This window comes from Kogia breviceps, chromosome 10, assembly GCF_026419965.1.
Source record: "Kogia breviceps isolate mKogBre1 chromosome 10, mKogBre1 haplotype 1, whole genome shotgun sequence".
NCBI classification, from domain to species: domain Eukaryota; kingdom Metazoa; phylum Chordata; class Mammalia; order Artiodactyla; family Physeteridae; genus Kogia; species Kogia breviceps.
Genome location: NC_081319.1, coordinates 70555745 through 70579807, shown reverse-complemented (window position 1 = coordinate 70579807; position 24063 = coordinate 70555745). Strand labels below are relative to the sequence as shown.

The window sequence follows — 24063 nt, the reverse complement described above, 5'->3', positions numbered from 1 at the left end:
ATCTGAACATTTTAGCAACTGCTACCTCTGTTCCAGAGCCTTCCAGCTGAACGTCAATCACTCCATCTAACCCTTAACTTCTGTGGCCCTTACTGACTCCACCATCTAAACCCACTTTCAGATTCCTGGCTTTTCTACCACTTGCTACTTTCTGCCCCATCCTTGCTCGGAAAAGAGCCCAGGAGGTCAGCCCTGATTAATTCTAATTTCTGAAAGAAAAGCAGCCTGCTCAGACAGAAGTCAGTGAATGGTCTTTCCTGGCAAAGGAAAGTATTCCAGGCCTGAAGCACCACAGTGTTCAGCTTCCGCCTCACACCAGCAGGTTCTGGGAAGGGCAGCACAACAGCCTGTGAGACACTCAGGGTAATGACCCTGCTGTCAGGGAAGGAGTTAATGGTGGGGAGATTAGATGTTTCTCAGTAAATCTGAGCACGTTACTAGGAAGCAGGCGCCCAGTACAGGCATACTGTGATGAGTCTTCAAAGTACCTTGGCAACCAAGACTTTTATTTTAGAAGCAAACTCTTATCAGGATTTTTGATTGTTGGCTGAGATTGAGAACTTAAGCAATTTCCTTAAGCTCTTTTGAGTCTCATAGTCATATCTTTCATATTGCAAAATAGGAAAACAAGAATGACCTACCTGAATCAAAAAGGTATGTAAGGATTAAAATAACTCTTTGTTTTGAAAACTGGCAATTAAAGGGAAGGAATTAAACATTTAACCTTTCTAATGGGCACTATAGGGTGACTACATAATCTCAGTTTATGAGAGAAAGGTCTATTTTACTGAAGAATGCCAGCTAATCAATGCAGAAATAATAAATCAGCATTTTGCAAGCTCTAATGAATTTGATTCAAGCAAATATTGTCAACTGCTGTTAAAATCATTAGGTAATCCCCCCATTAGAATGGTTAAAATTAAAAAGCCTGTCCATACTAAATGTTGGTGAGGATATGAAGTAGTTGGAACTCTCATACAATGCTAGTGGGAATGTAAAATGTACAACCACTTTGGAAAACAGTTTAGAGATTTCTTTAAAAGTTAAACAGGGACTTCCCTGGTGGTGCAGTGGTTAAGAATCGGCCTGCCAATGCAGGGGACAGGGGTTCGAGCCCTGGTCCAGGAAGATCCCACATGCCTCAGAGCAACTAAGCCCGTGCACCACAAGTCACAACTACTGAGCCCACACACCGCAACTACTGAAGCCCGTGCTCCCTATAGCCCATGCTCTGCAACAAGAGAAGCCACCACAACGAGAGGCCTGCACACCACAACGAAGAGTGGCCCCTGCTTGCCTCACCTAGAGAAAGCCTGCCCACAGCAAGGAAGACCCAACGCAGCCAAAAAATAAATTAATTAATTTAAAGAAAAAAAAGTTAAACATATACCCACCATATGACTCAGCCATTTCACTCCAGGATAGTTACCTAAGAGAAGTGAAAGCATATGTCCATACAAAGACATATACATGAATGTTCGCAGCAGCTTTCTTTGTAGTAGACAAAAAAAAAAGGCTCTTTGAAGAGATTAAGGGTGCAACTCACAGATCCCATCAGCCATCTCAACAAAAGAAAAAAATAGAGATGAAATTATCCAGGAAAGGTAAGAGGAAGAGCCTCTTGTCTACTGGAGTGAATTCCCATGACATGCACAGGAGGCCCACAAGACTCTTGAGAATTTTATACCAGCAGAAACATTGACAGCTTGAACTGAAAGGGACAAAAAGAAGATAAAATGAAAGAAGTTGTACCCCCAAAATTCTACAGACAGGAAGCAGGCTGATAAAACTACTTAGCTGTAAACATGTGCACCTTTCATGAAAAAGGAAGGATGGCTCAGAGGATGGAGCTTCAAATCCAGATGACAGAACTGAGAGGCATAGAGAATTATTCCCAGGCCTTGAAGCCTTGTATACTTCTTTTTTAAAAAAATTAATTTATTTAATTAATTTTTTTTGGCTGTGTTGGGTCTTCGTTGCTGCACATGGGCTTTCTGTAATTGCAGCTAGCAGGGGCTACTCTTCGTTGTGGTGTGTGGGCTTCTCATTGTGGTGGCTTCTCTTGTTGTGGAGCACAGGCTTTAGGTATGCGGGCTTCAGTAGTTGCAGCACACGGGCTCAGTGGTTGTGGCTCATGGGCTTAGTTGCTCCGCGGCATGTGGATCTTCCCTGACCAGGGCTTGAACCTGTGTCCCCTGCATTGGCAGGTGGATTCTCAACCACTGTGCCACTAGGGAAGCCCGCCTCATATACTTCTAATTGCTTTGCCTGTATTCACTCAGGTTTTCAAACCTTTTGGGTGGTGACTCACCATAAGAAATACATTTTACAAAGCAATGCAGCACACTCATACATACACAATGGAAGCCAAAGATTTCAGAAAATAATTACCTACCCTGACTGTGTGCAGTGCATTCTGATATCTTCTGTTAGATTGTATTCTGATTCTATTTCGTTTTTTTTTTAAATGAAGTTAACCCATTAAGTAGATTTCATGACCAACTGATGAGTCTTGACCTGCAGTTTGAAAAACCCTTTTAATTTGTTTAATATATGTACAGACACACACAAACTCCTATGAGGTAGAAACTGTTATTGTACCCATTTTTCAGAAGAGGAAATTCTGGCACAGAGAGGTTAAATAACTTGCCTAAGCACACACAGGTAGGGTTAAAGTGGGAGAACCAGGATTCTAACCCAGGGAGCCAGCTTCAAAGACAGTCCTTTGGACTACTTTCTTACCGAGCCTCTCTCATCCCACCTGCCACATGGTGGTAAGTGAGTATCTGCTGATAGATGTCTCTGATTCTCCAAAGGAGTGATTCAAGTGGTATTTGAACAGAGTGCTCTATTAAGATTATTGGAGTGTTCAAGGTTACAGCAGATTTAGGGAGCAGAAGTTATATTTTCTGACTCATATTTCATAATGAACAATAGTTCTGTGTGAAGAGCATAGACTTCCAAGTCAGATAATTCTGAGTTAACATATTGGCTCCACACCAGGGACAGATCCAGACTTTGTGGGAACTGAAGCTTTATGCAATTTTGAAAGCTCTTCCTAAGGAGAAGAATAGAGCTCATGTATTCAGAACTAAGTGCAGCACCTTGAAAGGGGCCCATGTAAGAGAGGGCCCTGTGGCTTAAGCTTCCTTAGCTTTCTGCTTATTTGCCTCTGTCTGCCCTTTATTAGCCCTTTATTTCTTTTCTTTTTTACAAAATTTTTTAAAATTTATTTATTTTTTGGCTGCATTGGGTCTACATTGCTGTGCGCGGGCTTTCTCTAGTTGCGGTAAGTGGGGGCTACTCTTCATTGTGGTGTGGTGGCTTCTCGTGTTGCGGAGCATGGGCTCTAGGCGTGCGGGCTTCAGTAGTTGTGGCACACAGGCTCAGTAGTTGTGGCTCGCGGGCTCTAGAGCACAGGCTCAGTAGTTGTGGTGCATGGGTTTAGTTGCTCTGTGGCATGTGGGATCTTCCTGGACCAGGGCTCGAACCTGTGTCCCCTGCATTGGCAGGTGGATTCTTAATCACTGTGCCACCAGGAAAGTCCCTAGCCCTTTCTTTCTGACACTTGGTTTTCTAATCTCTGAAATAGGTGTAGAAATTCCTATTTCTCATGGATGCCAGACGATCAGCTGAAAGAACCTAGATGAAGAGCCTAGTACAATTTTCACTAATTAGGTACTCAATAAGTAATTGTTAATAGCAATAATAATAATTTAAAAATAGAATACTTCAATTAGAAACCAGTTTTTAAGCAAGGTTTTGAAATAAAAACACGATATGGAGAAAAAGTATTTTGTCGGTTCATTTACACCTCAGCTCTGTAACTCAGCTCTCCCTGGAGTCCAATTATTTTGGTTTCTCCAAAGCTCTCTCTCCAAAGAGAAGTATAAGTGAGAATAAGAAAGCAGAGCATTCAAAAACAAAGGCAGATATAGAGAGAGTATCATGGGAGAAAGTCAACTGCAGGGGCCCCCAAAGGCCAGATTTCCACTGTGTGGATGTCAACAAGAAGAAAAAATATTTAACTGTTTAAGATCTTTCTCGATAAACCAAAAAGGGACAGATTTCAAGATGCATTTTGGCGTTGAGAGAGGAGACAGCTGGACAAACCCCATCCTGGTAGAGTCAAGTTTTAGTCACCTGTATTCAGACATTTTATGCTTGTTGTTCTGCTGTGTTCTGAGGGATTATCAAAAAGCAAGAGGCCTCTGGAGTTGGCTTCCTGCCCCTTGGAGAACCAACAGTATTTGCAGAAACGCATGAGGTCACTTTGCCTTCCACTTACATCTTATATTCTCTCAGAGTTTGAGATTCTAAAAAAAGGAGGTATGTTAATATAGAGTGACATGAAAATATAATGGGAGTCTTTCTCAAACGTGTGGCTTCTCTTGGTTATCTGTGGGTTTTTTGTTTCAGTTGACTGTTGTGTCATTTAGGTAAAAAATAATAAGTGGGGATGTGTGGGAAAAGAAGGGTCAAAAGATGGTAGGAAGTAATTAGATTAATTCGATAATTAAGGGGAGATACGTGGGTGATTATTAAGTTTCTTGCTAGCTACACTTAGGCATAAGCACATGTTTTATTTTTCTTAATATTTACAAATGACTCATACCCTTTGCAATTCAGCAATCACAAACTCTTCCCATTTCCCCCCAGAAATTCCTCTGTGTAAAGCTGAAGATGAAACAGCCCTTCTTTTTCTACTCACTGGCAAAACGATTTCTTTCCTTCTGCCATATCTGTTTATCTGCTAAGGGCATCAGGCACTTCTGGATTCATCTATTGCCTCCAAACCCCTATTTCCCTCTATTCTGATCTGCAGTACTATGTCAGGAGGCTACTTTGGAATATTAACTGGTAGCTTTTGTCCACAGGAGTTTCTTTTCTCCACGGCCTTTACCCACATTCGGTGAACTAAATTTTTGTTGTCTCAACTCAGGGAAGGGTGGACCCATCTGAAAGAGGAGTCTTTTTCTGGCTTTGGGAAGCAGACAGGACTCATGTACAGAGACAACACTGAAGGTTTGCAAGAGTCTACTGGACCTCTAGATGAGATCAGTGTTCCCAGACTTGAGGAGAGTGTGGCTGCGGAGCTTGTGCATTCCACACAAGGCCCCGTGCTGTGCCCCTGTAACTGGACCAGGCCTTCTGGGGTGGAGTTAGGAACCAGGATAACAGGAGTGCCCTGATAACTGTTTTTGTGTCTTCAGAGGTTGCTAGGCAAAATTTCATACAAAGAGGCTGTGTGGCCACTATCAGGCCACTCTCAGAGACTGCTGCTTTAATCATTCCTAATGATCACTTTGGACAAAGTCTGGAAAAACATAGGGAAAAAAATTTAAATATGTGAGGAGGATGAAGGGAAGCATTCAGATCCCTTTAAACTAGCATTATTGAGGACTGTGACCTCTCAGTACATTTCAGCTTGGCCAGCATAACAGGTGATATTCAGGAGCAGAAAGCCACTCTCCCCCGTGTCCTGTCACCACCAGAGTCCCTGGAAATTAGATATGACTCAGAGGAAAATCTGGGGGTGTAGAGTGACCCTACACATCTAATTGTAATCTGTGATAATTGCTAGTCAGACAAAGCACAGGAAGCCATGTGGACTGGTCTGTGCAGAGAGGGAAGGGCACCCTGAGATGAGACCCGAAGGGTGAGATAGAGATATAGGTGTTTGTGAAGGTAGAAAGAAAATACAGTCCCTGGGCTGGCAATTACCCAGTGAGCCACCCAGAACCACTTATGAAACAGTGTCGTGAGGCAAAGAGCAAGGAAAGGAGAAGAAGGGACTGCTCAATAGCAGCAGATGCTGCAGAAAAGTCAAAGCAACATGAGGACCATTGGATTAAAGAATATGGAAGACATTGTGTTGACTTTGTCAAGAATAGTTTCAGCAGATTGTGGGAAGAAAAAAAAATTGCAGGAGGCTGAGATGTGGGAGGTGTAGAAATAAAGACGGTGGAAATAAACAGACAAATTTTCATGAAATTTGGCTGTGAAGGGAATAGTAAAGGGCAGTAGTAGGAGCTGGATAGGGAGTCAAAGGAAGAGGCTTTTAGGTTGGGGAACCTTTGAACATGTGTAAACGTTGATAGGAAGCAGCAAGTAGAGAGCAGGTAAAGAAGAGAGGATGGAGAGGGGGGACTCTCATTAGGTAAAGACCTCTGGGGAACTAGGAAGTAACACGAGCCAAAGCTCAGGTAGGAAATTGGCCTAAATAGGTGGAGAAAAGGCTGGAGAAATCGTAGATTTGGTGGCAGAGGTGAGGGAGCTGTCTAATGGCCTCTGTGAAGTGGGAGGAGACAGGATCTGCTAATTGGGGTGGGTCAGTGGAGGGGAAGGGTTAGTAAAATCAAAGAATTGAAAAAGATAGAAGAGATCTGAAATAGCTAGTAGAGTTGGTACAAATTCCCGATGTGCCAGCAAAACCTTACATCCCGGTACCTTTATTTTTGTTTTGAGCTCTCATTCCTCTAGGTGGCAGAGGCTTCATCTCAGTCAGTTCAGGAAGAGATGACAGGGAGGCAGTTGGATTCATGGGTCTGGAGCTCAGAGAGGGATATGGGCTGAAAACATCCATCTGGCGTTCATCAGAACACAGTGTTTGTCTCTGGAGTCCCAGGAGTCATTGACATGCCTCAGCGAGAAAGGAGAGGACAAAGAGCCAAACTTGGGGGGAAAGGCCCAGTAGAGGAAGAAGAATCAGCAAAGGAAACTCAGAAGGTAGGAAGAAAAGCAGGAGAAGGTCATGTCACAGAACTAAGAGAAGTGAGTATTTGAAGTGAAATAAGAGGTCAACTAGGATTAGGATTATAAAATATTCATGGATGTCATGTCTTCTTTCTTTGAGTTGGGGCACAAAAAATACCAGATAGAGGATATAATCATAATACTACTATTTATTGAGTATATAGTGCCTGATTATGTCATTCAACCAACCAATCAATCGTATATTAACTGAGTACGACTGTAGAGAAGTTTTCTTGTTATGAGGGCAGAGCTGGGGACTGCCCGGGCTAAGAGCTGCTAGAGGTCACCAGAGCCTCAGAGAATGAGGCAGGTGTCAAAAGCTCGGTGCTTAAATAAAAATGCTACATTAGTTTGTTCAGCTTCAGTAATGAGGAGCAGGTGGAGAGAGAGAAAGGGGCTTATTGTAAAAATTAGGAGAGGGAAAAACTTATTCTAAAAATTAGGAAGATTAAGCTTTGAGGGGAGTTCCCTGGCAGTCCAGTGGTTAGGACTCCGTGCTTCCACTGCAGTGGGGCCTGGGTTGAATTCCTGGTCAGGAAACTAAGATCCTGCAAGCCACGTGGCACAGCCAAAAAAAAAAGAGAGAGAGAGAGAGAGAGAGAGATTAAACTTTGAGGATCTTGAAGCAGTCTGAAATTCAACTTTAAGATTTAGGAGGTGAGGACTCTCTTCTTCACCATATCTTCTCACAAGACTTTCAGGATCAAGCAATTCCTGGCTAAGAAACAGAAGCACAATCGTCCCATTCCCCAGTGGATTCGGATGAAAACTGGTAATAAAATCAGATATAACTCCAAGAGGAGACGTTGGAGAAGAATCAAGCTGGCTCTATAACAAATCACACATGAGATGGCACACATTTATTCTGTATCAAGTCACTTGCTTCTTACCATATCACTCTGAAAACATCACTATTGGGATAGCTGGATGTGTTTTATTGGGAAAATGATTTTTCTCTTCGTTTCTACATTTCTGCACTAGTAGGTTGGCTCAGAAATAAATATGTGAGACCTTTTGTTGGAAAAAAAAAAGAAAAAAAATATTTAGGAGGTGAAAACTGTGAGCTTCTGTTTGGCACAAGTTCGTCCGTAGGCACTGATTCCTGCTCTGTTTCTCTGTTTGCACAGAAATGGAAGCACCCTGAGAGAATCTCGTTCCTATAACAGAGTGCAACTGAAAACAGGACTTTAGGGATTAAATCAGGTTATGCATGGACGAATGGAGTTCACTGTTAAAAAAGAATGACCCCTTTCATCATCATCATCATTATTATTATTATATTATTATTACAGGATCTAGTTCCTCCACCAGGGATTGAAACCGGGCCCGGGCAATGAAAGTGCCAAGTCCTAACCACTGGACCGCCAGGGAATTCCCTAACGACCCCTTTTAGATTAATTTATTTTTGTATATCCATCACTGAAAATTATACAACCCTTAAAAAAAGAATGAGGCAGTTCTACTTGTCCTGATGTGCAAGGATTTCCGAGATATCTTTTTCAGTGAAAAGTACAAAGTGCAAAGCCATGCGTTTAGAGTGTTCTTCTCAGAAAGGGATCTATACAGATATGTCTGCGTATACAAAGAATACGGAAGAAAACAAGACACTGGTGACAAAGGTGGCCCATGGGGAGGAGAGCTCAGTGACCTGGGATCAAGGCAGAGAGTTTGTATTGTACACTCTTTCGAATGTTGTACCAAGTATTATTTATTTAATAAATAAATATATGTAAATACATAAAAGATGCCTTTGGTGAATCATTATGCAAGGTTCGTTTGTAATACAAACAGTCATTCCCTAATTTGCTTTGGAAATGTTGACATTTGTGTATTGGATTTTCTTAAAACATGAAATACCAGAGTCTGCAAGCCACACCCTGAGTGCTCTAAATTTGAGGTCACCAACAAAACCAGCCATTAAAGTGTGACTTTCCAAAAGGCCAAACATTGTCAAGTGTCAACGCTCAGAAGCATTCCCAGCGTCTCAGAATGTCAGAGAGAAGGGACACTGGAGAGAGTTGGTACAATCCTCTTCTTTCTTTTCTTCTTTCTTATTTTTTTAAAAAGGATTATATACCATTACCAAGTGGGATTTTTTTAAAAAATAAACTTATTTATTTATTCTTGGCTGCGTTGGGTCTTTGTTGCTGCGTGCGGGCTTTCTCTAGTTGCGGTGCATGGACTTCTCATTGCGGTGTCTTTTCTTGTTGTAGATCATGGGCTCTAGGTGCGTGGGCTTCAGTAATTGTGGCACATGGGCTCAGTTGTTGTGGCTCACGGGCTCTAGAGCACAGGCTCAGTAGCTGTGGCGCATGGGCTTAGTTGCTCCGTGGCATGTAGGATCTTCCCGGACCAGGGTTCCGACCCATGTGCCCTGCATTGGCAGGCAGATCTTTTTGTGTGTGTGTGGTACGTGGGCCTCTCACTGTTGTGGCCTCTCCCCTTGCGGAGCACAGGCTCTGGACGCACAAGCTCAGCGACCATGGCTCACGGGCCTAGCCACCCCGCGGCCTGTGGGATCTTCCTGGACCGGGGCACGAACCTGTGTCCCCTGCATCGGCAGGAGGACTCTCAACCACTGCGCCACCAGGGAAGCCCTTGCAGGGGATTTTTAACCACTGCGCCACCAGGGAAGCCCCAATCCTCTTTTTTCTAAATCAGGAGACTAAGGCTAAAGGGGAAGAGTTGTGCCCAACAAAGAGATAATGCCATTTTGTGTAAATAAGGGAGAAAAAATAGTCTCTCTATCCATATCTGCATGAAGATATGAAGAAAGGATACACAAAACACTAATACCAATGGCTAACTATATGGAGAGGGAAGATGAGAAATGGGAGGGTGGGAGACAGGGGTAGGAATGAAATTTTTCACTTTGAACCTTTTATAATCTTTGAACTATTTTTTTGAATAATACAAACCTATTTAAAAGAGAGATGGACCATTGACATCTACATGACTTACAATTCGGTTTTCAAGGAAGACATTAGGAGGCTATGGGCTCAGAAATAAATTAAGAATCTGGTGTTGAAACCACAGGTCAAACCCTGCTGCTTCAAATGCCCGTGACAGTCGGAGTTATTTTGTCATATTGAGATTTGTTTGAGATAACATGGGCCATTAGCTGGCCTTAGATCTTGTTTTTGATTACAGACAGATTTGTCAAAATCATACAGTAACAGCCCCTTGCTAGTTTGTGGATTCAGTCATATGAAGAGGCACCACAGAGCAGGACAAAGATCAATGGACAGGAAGACAGGTAAGCTGGTTCTAACCGAACTTTGCAACTTAATTCACCTGTGACTCCGGGCAACTTAATTCCTCTCCTTAGGCTGGTTTTCACATCTGTAAAATGGAAGGATTAGATGAAGTGATCTCTAGGTTCTCTGATATGACTGGAGTCTGAAACAGTTGTTAGCAATTTAGAACTAAAAGGGAATTTATGAGATCATTTTTCAAGGCCAGGAAATGGCTATGGACTGTTGTCACCTTTTGCTCCTTTGACCTGAAGTTACAACAAGAACTAGCAAGTGATCTTCTTGGCCCTTGTCTTCTACGACCACACACACACACACACACACACACACACGCACGCACGCACGCACCCTGATGATGACTATTTAGATCTGTGTTCTTCAGAGCACTAGTTTAGGGAAATGTTAATTAGTGCTCCATGAAACATGTCAAATGAATTTGGGGTATCCTGTACAATAAACGTTCCCAATGGAGAATCACAATGGTATTAAAGGACCTAAGAAATCCTGCAATAAAGAAACTCATATAGGGAATTCCCTGGCGGCCCACGTGTTAGGACTTGGCATTTTCACTGCCGTGGCTGGGTTCACTCCCTGGTTGGGAAACTGAGATCCTGCAAGCCATGTGGCGCAGCCAAAAAAAAATAAAGTGAAAAAAAGAAACACTTAATTTTACTTAACCTAGCATTTTCCAACCTTATGCATATGCAAAACTTTAGCGTGTCCTATTACCTTTACTTAGAACAAGTGGGATTCGCATACCTCTACTTTTAGGGAATACATGAGATCAGCTATCATTTGGCAGTTAGGACAGTTCTGGGGCTTCTGCAAACATGGGAAGATTGAACACATTCCTAAGGGAGCCTGAGAGTCTTGTGATTCATGCAGCTCTCCACCCCACCAATTGAAAAAAAACCTTTCAACAGTGGGAGCCTCAGAAACTCCCTTGTTTTACAGGAAATTTCTCGTCTAAGCACAATGAGGTCAGATCTATTTTTGCTTTGGGAAATTTGTTTCTGTCACTCTTTTTGTTCAGAAATTATAGTACTCTTTCTCTCCTTGCTGCAAAAGGTTTGTTTAATTCCCTCCCTCCTAATGTTTTTACTCCCAAACAGGCAGGTAGGAAAAGTTTATGCATTATTTGGGTGCTGGACCTGCCCCACTTCACATCCTGCATTTGTTTTTGAGATTTTTCCACCCTCAATTCCCAAAGAAACATTGACTCATCACTCACCCCCCCCTCCCCCCACACACAGACCGAGTCACTTGGAAAAAATTAATTTAAAATCTGTATTTCTTAAGACTTCTCAATTATTTTGGCCTCATCATTAAGCATTTAGTTTAAAGAAAGACTCTAAGCAGGCAAAATCATATGATCAAAACTATCGTTGTACTATGTGTTGGCATGTCTGTAAGTCTGAAATCAAGAAACAATATGAAAAGCTACTTTTACATTTAGCGCTTTCTTTGGGTTTTCAGGTTTGTGGCCTAAGCATTAAGATAAAAATGACCAGTCAGGTGGCTATTGCAGGGCCAGCTGATTATACTAACACTTCCCTGAAGAATTGCAGCTGCAAATAAGTTCTTTTTCTCCTGACCAGCCTTCGTTATTGGCAGTTACCCCATAGTATCTGCTGTCCCCTCGTGCTCTCCTGGGTCAGTGAGAAAGACATGGAGATGAGAAGGCAGCTGGATGGGGATGGAGGAAGTACCCACTGACTCTCCCGCCCACGCCGTCTACCTTAGCACCAGTTCTTTGATGGGTTGCCTTAATTTGACTGGGAAATATTAACTGTTGCTATGGTTGAAATTTAAAGAGAAGGCCATGAAATTAAGTGGGAAGGAAACACCAAAGAGAAAAAAAATAAACATGATGGGAGAGAGATTACTTAGGATAATGGAGGGTGTGATGGTTAATTTTATGTGTCAATTTGGCTAGGTTATGATGCCCAGTTTGGTCAAACATTAGTCTAGATGTTGCCGTGAATGTATATTTTAAATATTATTAACATTTATAATTACTTGACTGTTAAGTTAAGCAGATTACCCTCCATAATGTGGGTGGGTCTCATTCAGTCAGTTGAAAGCCTTATGGGCAAAGGCTGAGGTTTCCAAAGGAAGAAGGAATTTTGCATCAAGATGACGACATAGAAATCCTGCCTGAATTTCCAGCCTACTGGGCTACCCTGTGGATTTCAGATTTAAGACTACAACATCAACTCTTGCCTGAGTTTCCAGCCTGCCCTACAGATTTAGAATTTGCCAGCCCCCACAATGCTTAAAACAAACCTGTCTCTTTCTCTCTTTACCCTATTGCTTCTGTTTCTCTGGAGAAGCCTGATTAATACAGAGGGCTCTAGGAAAGAGGACCCTAGAGAAAAAAATGGAGCTGTTTGATCATAATCTGATACAAGCTTTCCAGTTTGGCAGAGAGCTTGCAGATAAGTCAGTGATAGATACTTTAAAATAAAACTATGCAAGGGAAAAAATTGAAGCAATTGTTAACTCCAGAGAAAACAAAAAGTGGCAAAGAAGACAGAGTAATTATTCTGCCTCATTTGGTTCAGTTATAAACACTGAATTAAAAAAATTTTTTTATCGAAGTATAGCTGATTAACAATGTGTTAGTTTCAGGTGTACAGCAAAGTTTTACATATATATATATAAGAAATACATATATATTCTTTTTCAGATTCTTTTCCATTATAGGTTATTACAAGATATTGAATACAGTTCCCTGTGCTACACAGTAGATCCTTGCTGTTTATCTATTTTATATATAGTAGTGTGTATCTATTAATCCCAAGCTCCTAATTTATTCCTCCTCTTTCCTCTTTGGTAACCATAAATTTGTTTTGTATATCTGTGAGTCTGTTTCTGTTTTGTAAATAAGTTCATTTGTATCATTTTTTAAGATTCCACGTATAAGTGATATCATATGATATTGTCTTTCTCTGTCTGACTTACTTCACTTGGTATGATAATCTCTAGGTCCATCCATGTTGCTTCAAATGGCACTATTTCCTTTTTATGGCTGAGTAATATTCCATTGTATATATTTACCACATCTTCTTTATTTATTCATCTGTCAATGGACACTTAGGTTGCTTTCATGTCTTGGCTATTGTAAGCAGTGCTGCTATCAAGTGGGGTGCAGGCATCTTTTCGAATTATAGTTTTTGTCTTTTCCAGATATATGCCCAGGAGTGACATTGCAGGATCATGTGGTAACTCTGTTTTTAGTTTTTTTAAGGAAACTCCATACTGTTCTCCATAATGGCTGCACCAATTTACATTCCCACCAACAGTGTAGGAGGGCTCCCTTTTCTCCACATCCTCTTCAGCATTTATTATTTTGTAGACTTTTTGATGATGGCCATTCTGCCTGGTGTGAGGTGATACCTCATTGTAGTTTTGATTTGCATTTCTCTAATAATTAGCAATGTTGAGCATCTTTTCATGTGCCTGTTGGCCCTCTGTATATCTTCTTTGGAGAATAAATGCTGAATATCAGTTTAAGGAAAATGACAGTGGTGGAAGAAGTTATATGGAAGTTGTGGTGTAAGTAAGTCAAATCCTCATCTTCACTGAGGAAGTTAAAAAATATCTAAAATTGAAAATTTGAGAAAAAGCAATTTTAGAAACAAGGAGATAAATAGCAGAAGAAACAACTAAAAGCATTGAAAGCAGCTGCTTGCTGATTGACTCCAGTGGGAATGGGTGGGCAAGGAGCTGCTGTTTATCATTATAAATCTTGTAGATCATTTGGTCTTTTTAAAGTCCATATGTGAATTACTTTGATAAAAATAAAAACTAAATTAAAAGTTATGTGGGTCCAATATGGAAATTTGGAAAGTACAGAAAAGTATAAGAAAGAAATAATAACCACTCATAATTCTTCCACTCAGAGAAGGTAACTATGCACATTTTTTTAAATTGAAATATAGTTAATTTACAATGTTGTGCAACTACACACATTTCTTTTTAAAATATTTATTATTAATTTATTTATTTTTGGCTGTGTTGGGTCTTAGTTGCGGTACTTGGGTTCTTCGTTGCAGCGCGCGGGCTCCGGAGTACGTGGGCTCTGTAGTTGTGGCAGGTGTGCTCTCTAGTTGTGGCACAAAGGCTCAGTAGTTGCGGCACATGGGCTTAGTTGCCCCGTGGCATGTGGGATCTTAGTTCCCCGACCAGGGATTGATCCCCCGTCCCCTGCATTAGAAGGTGGATTCTTAACCACTGGACCACCAGGGAAGTCCCAACTATGCACATTTCTGAGGAAAAGGATTATTAAATGAATTTATTGGGATTAAGTTGTCAGAGCTTGAGGATTTTAAAATATCATAACAGATATAAATGGACAGATAATAAGGGTATAATACTGCATGTGAAATATCGTAGGTATAATTACGCACAGTATAATCATATACAGTATGATCCCATATGTGTTTATGCGTGTATTAGAAAGTAATCTGTACACCTGAAACTGATATAAAGAAAAAGGAAAGGCCTCCCTGGTGGCGCAGTGGTTGAGAGTCCTCCTGCCGATGCAGGGGACGTGGGTTCGTGCCCCGGTCCGGGAAGATCCCACATGCCGCGGAGCGGCTGGGCCCGTGAGCCATGGCCGCTGAGCCTGCGCGTCCGGAGCCTGTGCTCCGCAGTGGGAGAGGCCACAACGGTGAGAGGCCCGCGTACCGCAAAAAAAAAAAAAAAAAAAAAAAGGAAAACTACTAACCTCTTGGCAGTTAATTTGTTCTACTGAAATTTGCGAATCTCAATGTACTACTCAACATATTCCCAAATAAACATTATTATCCACGATGATACTTTCAGTCAGATGAGGCCATGTAGTTGCTAAATGGAGTTCACTAAAATAAACAAAACATAAAATAATGTTTTTTTAAAAAGTAAGAAAGTACTCTGAAGGGATACCCACCAAAATGTTACTTGGTAGTGACCAGGGCTGGGGCTGGGACAGGGTGGGCAAGTGAGATATTAGGACTCACAATGTAAGGAAACGCACTCTCAGGATCAGGCAAGCACAGGGGCCACACCTGAACTTGAGTGCCTCCTTGAATACTGTACCCTAGGTGCCTCACTTGCCTCAGTCTCTGCCCTGGTGGGGACATAGATATGATGGATTGTGGGCACTTTCCCCTTCATATTTTTCACTTAGATATACATTTAAATTGCTTGTAACTCCAAGGTATGTGGACCAGCAGCATTAGAATAACCTGGGAGCTTCTTTGAAATGCAGAATCTCAGCTCAGCCCCAGGACTTCTGAATCAGAATCTGCATATTAGCTGAATCCCAGGGGATTTGTTTGCATGTTGAAGTTTGAGAAGCCCAGGGCTAGCAGGCACCAAGCACAGTTCCTTCCCTCAATTGGAGGGAATATTCAGAGGCAATTGCTGTCATGGCCCCCAGTGGGTTGGACACACACTGCCAGGGGGTAAAACGCCTGTTCTCTAGAGGACTGTGGTCTTTGCCAAGAGCCTGAGCTTCAGCTGGTGAAGCAATCACAGGTCAGCTTGATGGAGGAGAAGCAGGTGGTTCCTTTGGGACAAAACAATTTAGAGCAAAGTTTAAAGAGAAGGGAAAGGCTAATGGGTCTGAAGCTGGGGAAAGGAGCAAGACAAAAGAAGTGCTAATATTCAAACCAAGTAATTCAAGTCCCATGGGGGATGAAGAATAACTTAGTATCCTATAAGGTTGTTCATTCCAAGAGTTTTTAGAGAAATCTGTTATAAAACTGAGAAGCTTGAATTAGGTGAATTATATTGTAATTATAAGAAGGCAGAGACTTCCCTGGTTGCTCAGTGGTTAAGAATCTGCCTGCCAATGCAGGGGACACAGGTTTGAGCCCTGGTCTGGGAAGATCCCACATGCTGCTGAGCAACTAAGCCCATGCACCACAACTACTGAGCCCACACACCTAAAGCCCACGCTCTGCAACGAGAGGCCACTGCAAGGAAAAGCCCATGCACCGCAACGAAGAGTAGCCCCTGCTCGCCGCAACTAGAGAAAGCCCACGTGCAGCAACTAAGACGCAACGCAGCCAAAAATAAATAAATACATAAATAAATTTATTTTAAAAAATTATAAGAAGGCAGAGTTAACATAGAATAGAAAATACAAAGGGAATGACTCTGTTTCAGTGTTCCCATTAACCAGAAGTCAATTAATAAGGGTCCTGCTATATGTCTGCTGTCCATTTAGATTAGTAAATTAGATTAAAAGAGAACAACAAAGTAATAAATACTGCCATGGCAAACATTATTGACTGTATCAGCCAATATACATTCTTAATCTCTTTTTTCCTTGCCTGCCTCCCTAACAGATCATAAAAAGCTGAGTATGCTCTCCCAGGAAGGGTGGCCATGTGATGCAATTCTGGCCAATGAGACCCCTGTGGAGGTCTCTAGACATTATATGGAGCCATGACCACTCTCACCAGAATGGATTCAGACTGATCTTTCCAGGGCCTGGAGTAGGGTGAGGTGAGCCAGATACTCACCTTGATATAAGATTTATGAAGGTGGCAAAAAATCAGTAATTAGGTAATATTTTAATGCAATATTAAAAAAATAAAAATTAATGCAAAAAAATCCATGATGAATGAAATATCAACATTTATAATAAAGGCCAGGGTCGTTCCTGTTGGTCCAGTGGTTAAGACTCCTTGCTTCCACTATAGAGGGCACAGGTTTGATCCCTGGTCAGGGAACTAAGATCCCACATGCCACAAGGCCCAAAAATAAATAAATAAAATAAAATAAAATAAAATAAGGGCTGGGTCTGACGAGACCAGAGTTTTAGAGTGAAGCAAATGAGGCTGAGTCCTGCAAGAGTAGGATCAGATCACCCTAATTTCCAACCTACAGGTAGAGGGTCAGGGTGGAATAAGTGATTGCTGGCACTTAGGTTTTTATGCCCACTCTCGAGCTGCAAGGGAGTCTAGGAAAGAGACTACCTGTAATTTTCAGTTTTGATAGTGAGAAGTGGGAAATACTTGAAAGGGATTCAGGAGCTAGGTCGTCAAAAAGAATGACAAATGTCCACTACACTTAATGGAGTCATGGTAAAATGTCACCATTTGGGTCCATGAAGGCTAGATCAGCATATTTTGGCTACACTATTTTGAGGAAACCTTTAGTATTTATTAGAGTTGGGATACAGATAAATTAATATAGGACTATAGAGAGTGGAGAACAAAATTCCTCTCCTGAAACTGGGAAGGCTCCAAGGAGAAGATAAGGTGTGAGCTGGGCTTTAGAGGAAGGAAAGGGGAAAGCAGAAAGAACAGTGAATTTTCAGTTAGAAAATGGGGTTCCCGGGCTTCCCTGGTGGCGCAGTGGTTGAGAATCTGCCTGCCAATGCAGGGGACACAGGTTCGAACCCTGGTCTGGGAAGATCCCACATGCCCCCGAGCAACTGGGCCCGTGAGCCACAACTACTGAGCCTGCACCTCTGGAGCCTGCGCTCCGTAACAAGAGAGGCCACGATAGTGAGAGGCCGGCACACCGCGATGAGGAGTGCCCCCCCCCGCCCCCCACCGCTTGCCGGAACTGGAGAAAGCCCTCGCACAGAAACGAAGACCCAACACAGCCAAAAAAAAAAATTAAAAAAAAAAAAATGTGGTTCTCTGCTTCACTACTTGGCTTCCCAGCTGTGAGAATTCAGGCAAGTCACTTTGCTTCCCCAAGTGTTAGTCACTTTATCTGTTGTTAAAAAAACAAAACTTCCACCAAGTAAATCTGAAGATCTATTGGCTTTGTTCAATCTTCATGAATCAGGCAGCATTCCAGCTAGTAAACAGAAAGGTGCTCTAATGGGTTGTACAAAATGGAAGGTTTTTGTGGTCAGGAGGAGGGTTGGGCAAGGAAGCTATTAGCAAAAGAAAAGAAAGAATTGCTTTAGGCCAGATCACCATATTTTGGGGAAAGGGTGAGGTTTGACCAAGCAGATTCCATCTTCTTCCTTTGTGGGAGTTGTGGGGGAGATGGAGAGGTTCCACAGTGACAGATTACCTCACTGGTGCTGACCAGAAAATTCCAGCCTGGACGATTGAGATTACATTACCGAGGGAAGGTGGAAACTGCAATTAGATCAGGTATTAAATCTAAGTTTATTATCATGGGCTTTAGCACAAGTGATGCCATTTTGGGGCTGTGGTTTTCTCTTTAACACTAAAAACGTATCCCTTGTAACCAACAGGGACCTACTGTATAATACAGGGAACTCTGCTCAATATTTTTTTTTTTTTTTTTTTTTTTTTTTTTCGGTATGCGGGCCTCTCACTGTTGTGGCCTCTCCCGTTGCGGAGCACAGGCTCCGGACGCGCAGGCCCAGCGGCCATGGCTCACGGGCTTAGTCGCTCCGCGGCACGTGGGATCCTCCCGGACCAGGGCACGAACCCGCGTCCCCTGCATCGGCAGGCGGACTCTCAACCACTGCGCCACCAGGGAAGCCCATTGCTCAATATTTTATAATAACCTAAGTGAGAGAAGAATTTGAAAAAGAATATATATATATATGTATAACTGAATCACTTTGCTGTATACCTGAAACTAACACAACATTGTAAACCAGATATAATCCAATATAAAATAAAAGTTAAAAAAATAAATAAGTTAGAAAAAAAAAGCAAAAATAAAAGTAAAGGGCAAGGACTTCCCTGGTGGCGCAGTGGTTAAGAATCTGCCTACCAGTGCAGGCGACACGGGTTCGAGCCCTGGTCTGGGAAAATCCCACATGCCGCAGAGCAACTAAGCCCATGTACCACAACTTCTGAGCCCGCACGCCTAGATCCTGTGCTCCACAACAAGAGAGGCCACCTCAGTGAGAAGTCCGCGCACCACAACGAAGCGTAGCCCGCGCACCACAACGAAGAGTAGCCCCTGCTCTCTGCAGCTAGAGAAAAGCCTGAGTGCAGCAACGAAGACCCAACACAGCCAGAAATAAATAAATAAATCTTAAAAAAAAGTAAAAGGCAAGACCTTGATCTTGAAAAGTTAAGAAAAAAAACAAAAAAAAAAACCTTATCCTTTGAGACCTGCCAACGAGTTGTGAAGATCGAATGGCTGCTTCCAAAAAGACAGCAGGGGACTTCCCTGGTGGTGCAATGGTTAAGAATCCACCTGCCAATGCAGGGGACACAGGTTTGAGCCCTGGTCCGGGAAGATCCCATATGCCGCAGAGCAACTAAGCCCATGCGCCACAACTACTGAGCCTGTGCTCTAGAGCCCGGGAGCCACAACTACTGAAGCCCACACACTCTAGGGCCTGCATGCCACAACTGCTGAACTGGCATGCTGCAACTACTGAAGCCCCTGTGCCTATAGCCTGTGCTCTGCAACAAGAGAAGCCACTGCAATGAGGAGCGTATACCACACCACAATGAAGGCTCAATGCAGCCAAAAAAAAAAAAAAAAAAAGACAACAGGATGTGGAGAGAAGGGAATCCTCATGCATTGGTGGGAATGTAAATTGGTGAAGCCACTATGGAAAACAGTATGGAGATTTCTCAAAAAATTAAAAAAATAGAACTAGCATTTGATGCAGCTTCCACTCCTGGATATTTATCCAAAGAAAACAAGAACGCTAATTAGAAAAGATATACGCATTCCTATGTTCACTGAAGCATTATTTACAATAGCCAAGATATGGAAGCAACCTAAGTGCCCATCAATAGATGAATGGATAAAGAAGATGGTATGTGTGTGTGTATAATATTCATATGCATATGAATATTACTCAGCCATGAAAAAGAATAAAATTTTGCCATTTGCAACAACATGGATGGACCTAGAGGGTATTATGCTAAGTGAAATAAGTCCGACAAAGACTAATACTGTATGATTTCACTTATATGTGGAATTTAAAGACAAAGACAAATACTGTATGATTTCACTTATATGTGGAATCTAAAATAAATATAAATGAACAAACATAAAACAGAAACAGAGTTATAGATAGAGAGAACAAATAGGTGGTTGCTAGAGGGGAGGTGGGTGGGGGAAAAATGTGAGGAAGATTGAGAAGTACAAACGTCTAGCTGCAAAATAAATGTCATGGGTCTGAAATGTACAGTGTGGAGAATATAGTCAATAACTATGTAATATCTTTGTATGGTGACACTTGTAATTAGACATATCATTTTGAAATGTACAGAAATATTGAAACAGTATATTGTATAACAGGAACTAATATAATGTAGATATAATTATACTTCAAAAACAAATAAACGAACAAACTCATAGAAAAAAGGATCAGATTTGTGGTTACCGGAGGTGGGGAGGGGGAGTTGGATGAAGGTGGTCAAAAGGTACAAACTTCCAGTTATAGGATAACACTAGTACTAGGGATGTAATGCACACCATGATAAATATAATTAACACTACTGTACGTTATACATGAAAGTTTTGTTTTTTAAATTTTGTATTTATATGAGATGATGGGTGTTTACTAAACTTATTGTGATAATCATTTCATGATGTAAGTCAAAGCATTATGTTGTACACAAATTTATACAGTGCTGTATGTCAATTATGCCTCGATAAAAATGGAAGAAGGAAAGAGTTGTGAGGATCACCTGAGATTAAGTGTTTGCACGTGGTTTATACACTGAAAAGCGCTATGCAAACATCTGGCACTGTGACTAAGTCGTTAAGGATGGGGAGGACTTTGACAAAAGGCACTGAGGGAGAAGGGCCTCTGGGCAAGGAGAATGAAAGGTGAAGTGTTTTTTTAAAAAAATAAATTTATTTATTTATTTGTGGCTGCATTAGGTCTTCGTTGCACGCGGGCTTTCTTTAGTTGCGTCGAGCGGGGGCTACTCTTTGTTGTGGTGTGCGGGCTTCTCATTGTGGTGGCTTCTCGTTGTGGAGCATAGGCTCTAGGCACGCGGGCTTCCGTAGTTGCAGCACGTGGGCTCAGTAGTTGTGGCTCACGGGCTCTAGAGCACAGGCTCAGTAGTTGTGGCGCTCGGGCTTAGTTGCTCCGTGGTATGTGGGATCTTCCGAGACCAGAGCTTGAACCCGAGTTCCCTGCATCGTCAGGCGGATTCTTAACCACTGAGCCACCAGGGAAGCCCCAGCGAAGTGGTTTTTGTGTGCTAAGACAAAAGGAAACTAGTCTTTGAAGTCTAGAAAGATGAAAGTACTCAAGGAAAGCCTATGTTTTAAAGACCATTAAGGAAACAAAGCCTGGGACTCCAAGCTTGAAGGATAAAACTAAGCCCTATGGTCTTACACAGTTACACAAGAGCTTGGGGGTACCCTAATATCACAAAACACACTAATGAATGACTTGCACACACGCTTCTTTCTCTGCCTACATGGCCTCTACTGAAGGCAGGCAGGGACCATGTCTTACTCATCTTGGCTTCCAGGAGTCTGACACTTTCCGGTTAAGAGCACTGCACTCCACTCTCAAGGAACCAGTGAGTGCTCAAAGGCTTGTTACCTCTTTAACTCAAAGTGTGGGGTGGACTAAGCGACTAGGTAGCCTTGAAAAGCAGGCTCTTCCGTATACACTGGGATGCCCTCCCGGTATCCGATTCCAAACCCCATCGAAGGCAAGGCGTGTTAATCCTCACTTTAAATAAGAGTAGGCGGGGCCAAGGGCTCCAGCGGACCTATTTATGATGAAAATCAAGAGAAGGTGGGGGACCAAGATTACACAGGTGATAAAACTTCATGGAGCTACACATGAACACGAGCACGCACCCACATGCACACGCACAAATGAGTGCATGCCAAACTGGTTAAATCTGAGTCAGACTTGTAATCTAGTTAATTGCATTGGTCTAGTCAATTGTATCCCGACAATGTTAATTTCCTGGTTTTGATAATGTAGTATAGTTATTTAAGATGTTGAGGGAAGCTGGGTGGGTGATGGGTAAAAGGGACCTCTTTGTACTAATTTTGCAACTTTTTGTGAGCTTATAATTATTTCAAAATAAAACGTAAAAAAAAAATAAAGACCCTCCCCCGAGCCCAGCTCCGCCCACCCCGAGAAGGCTCCACACCTCACACTTCCGAGCTCAACCCAGCCTCACTTGCTGGAATAAGGCGAGGAGGGGCGGGGTCGCGCATGCGCAGACCTGAAATCCCCGCCGCTTCGCGGGGAAGTAACGCTTGCGCAGTCTGGGCCCGTGGTCGCCGCGCCAGTAGTCTCAGCCGTGCGGGACTGGGCTGCCTTGGCCCCTCCGCTTGCCGTCTTTTCCGGCAGTTGGGGCGCTTCCTGTTGTTCGCACCTGCAACCGCCCCTCGGCCCCTACCTCAGAGACGCTCACGCGTCCCGTCCCCTCCTCAGGTCGGCTGGCTGCTGGTGCTGGGGTTTCGCTTCTCCGCACGTCGAGACCGCTGGCCCGGCCGGCGTTTGCGGCTGTCGGCCGCCCCCAGCCCAGCCTCCCCTGGGGCTCTGGTGAGTGTCTAGCTGCTGTTGTCTTCGGTCCATCCCTGGCTTTTTCCTTCTCTCCTCTTCCCCCGACTCTTTTTGGGGTTTTCCCCTTCCCGCTGGCGTCCTGTTTCCAGCCCTGCCCTTTCGGCCCCTCCTGACAGTCCCCTTCCTCCTGTCTTCCAGAGGCTCCTTGTCGGTCCTCTGCACGTTTTCCCAGTCCCAGGCTCCCCACCCCGTCCTCTCTGTCTTCGTGTGCAGTTGGGGCGGGAAGCCAGGCTTTCTTTCCGTGTTGCCTGCGTTGTCTGCTCCCTGCCACCGCTCAGTGCCCTCCGGGATGTCGGTCGTTATGGATGTTCACCTCCTTGTCTTTTTTCTAAGAACCTGAGAGGTGTTGTGTGAGGCAGAGATGTTGGTACCTTTGCGTCTGCCCCCTTCTTGATGGTCAGTCTTAGGGTGTTGGCCTTCAGAGAAGCTGACTAAACCACAGGGAAATTTAGTGAAGACTGTTCAGATGAGAGGAGAAGGAACGTCAGTAAGAACTTGGAGCAAAATCTGTGCAGAAAGACTTAGAGAAAGCATGCAGAACGGCAAGTAGAGAGACCAGATCTCCCAGTTGACTAAACGACACAAAGAGAAACTTGTTCTTTTTGAAGTGTACAGAGGAAGGCTGGAGTGAAGAAGCCCCGTGCTTCCTCTCCCTTTCAGCTCCATTTGGCTCTGACTTAGAATTAGCCAGGCAGTGGATGTGGTTTCCCTAAGCACAAAACAACCACCGCCACAATAACAGGCTCCACTGTCCACCCAAGCGTTAGATGGCAGCTTCCTCATAAGACGAGAACAGCTCTACCCAACTTTGTATAGAAAACCATTCCATGTCCTAACCCTACCCTAGTAATAAATACATATTTTCAGCTCCGGGTAATGGACATAAGAGACCAGTGTTTTCTTAGCAGATCTTTTATAAGGTACTTAACTATGCATAGCACTGTGCATGATATGGGGAAGGATATTAAAAGTAGTAAAAGATAGGGTGCTTGCTGTACAGTGGTTACAGTTAGTTCAGTAGAAGAAATTAGATATGTAACTCTTAAGGAATAGTCTCAGCCCCAGTGTTGAATTGTCCAAATATTGGGTTGTCAGTCACAAAGAAATAAAGAATTTTGGTGAGAAAAGGGGGTATTTATGGAGTTAACGATACCATTTTAAAGTCAATCAGTTAACCATGTGTAACTATCTAGATTGAATATAACAGTAGTTTTCATTTGATCTTCTTTAAACGTTTGCCCTGACTTATGAGGATCACATTCTTTTCTTAATTTTTTTTTAACTTTTAAGAATTTCTTACGTACCTATTATTTCTTAATTCTGAGTTGGAGAATGAAACAAATAGGGCAAAGGCCTCTAGTGGCCTATAGGTCAGGGCAAGAAGGCTTGAATTGTCAAAAGCTTTAGGCAAAGCCCTGTAAAGTACTTGGTTGGCCCAGTAAACCTATAAATTGCTGTAGGGCACTAGTAATAGGCTAACCCTTTCATGAGCGGAGGAAGAGGACGGGGAGGAGGTTTGAAGAATCATCAAACGGAAGGACAGTGCAACCTTTGCCATTACATCAGAGACTGTATGAAGGTTGGAAGCCATTCAGCTAGAACATT

At 42.8% G+C, this 24063-nt stretch overlaps 2 protein-coding genes across 5 annotated transcripts in view; both read left to right on the top strand.

Annotated features, from left to right (window-relative positions):
- The first annotated feature begins 6639 nt into the window (after nt 1-6639).
- LOC131764181 (large ribosomal subunit protein eL39-like) lies at nt 6640-7590 on the top strand. Its single transcript, XM_059077164.1, has 2 exons — nt 6640-6729; nt 7411-7590. The coding sequence occupies exons 1-2, from the start codon at nt 6640-6642 to the stop codon at nt 7588-7590; spliced, it is 270 nt and encodes an 89-aa protein (XP_058933147.1).
- Nucleotides 7591-22104: 14514 nt separating this feature from the next.
- The window catches only part of STK38 (serine/threonine kinase 38), a 44433-nt gene continuing 42474 nt past the window's right edge, over nt 22105-24063 (top strand). The window contains exon 1 of one of the 4 annotated variants that reach the window (XM_059076377.2): nt 22105-22437. The gene's annotated coding sequence lies outside the window, so the exon portion shown is untranslated. The remainder of the gene's footprint in view (nt 22438-24063) is intronic. The other 3 variants (XM_059076378.2, XR_010835075.1, XR_010835076.1) reach the window with 3 other exon arrangements.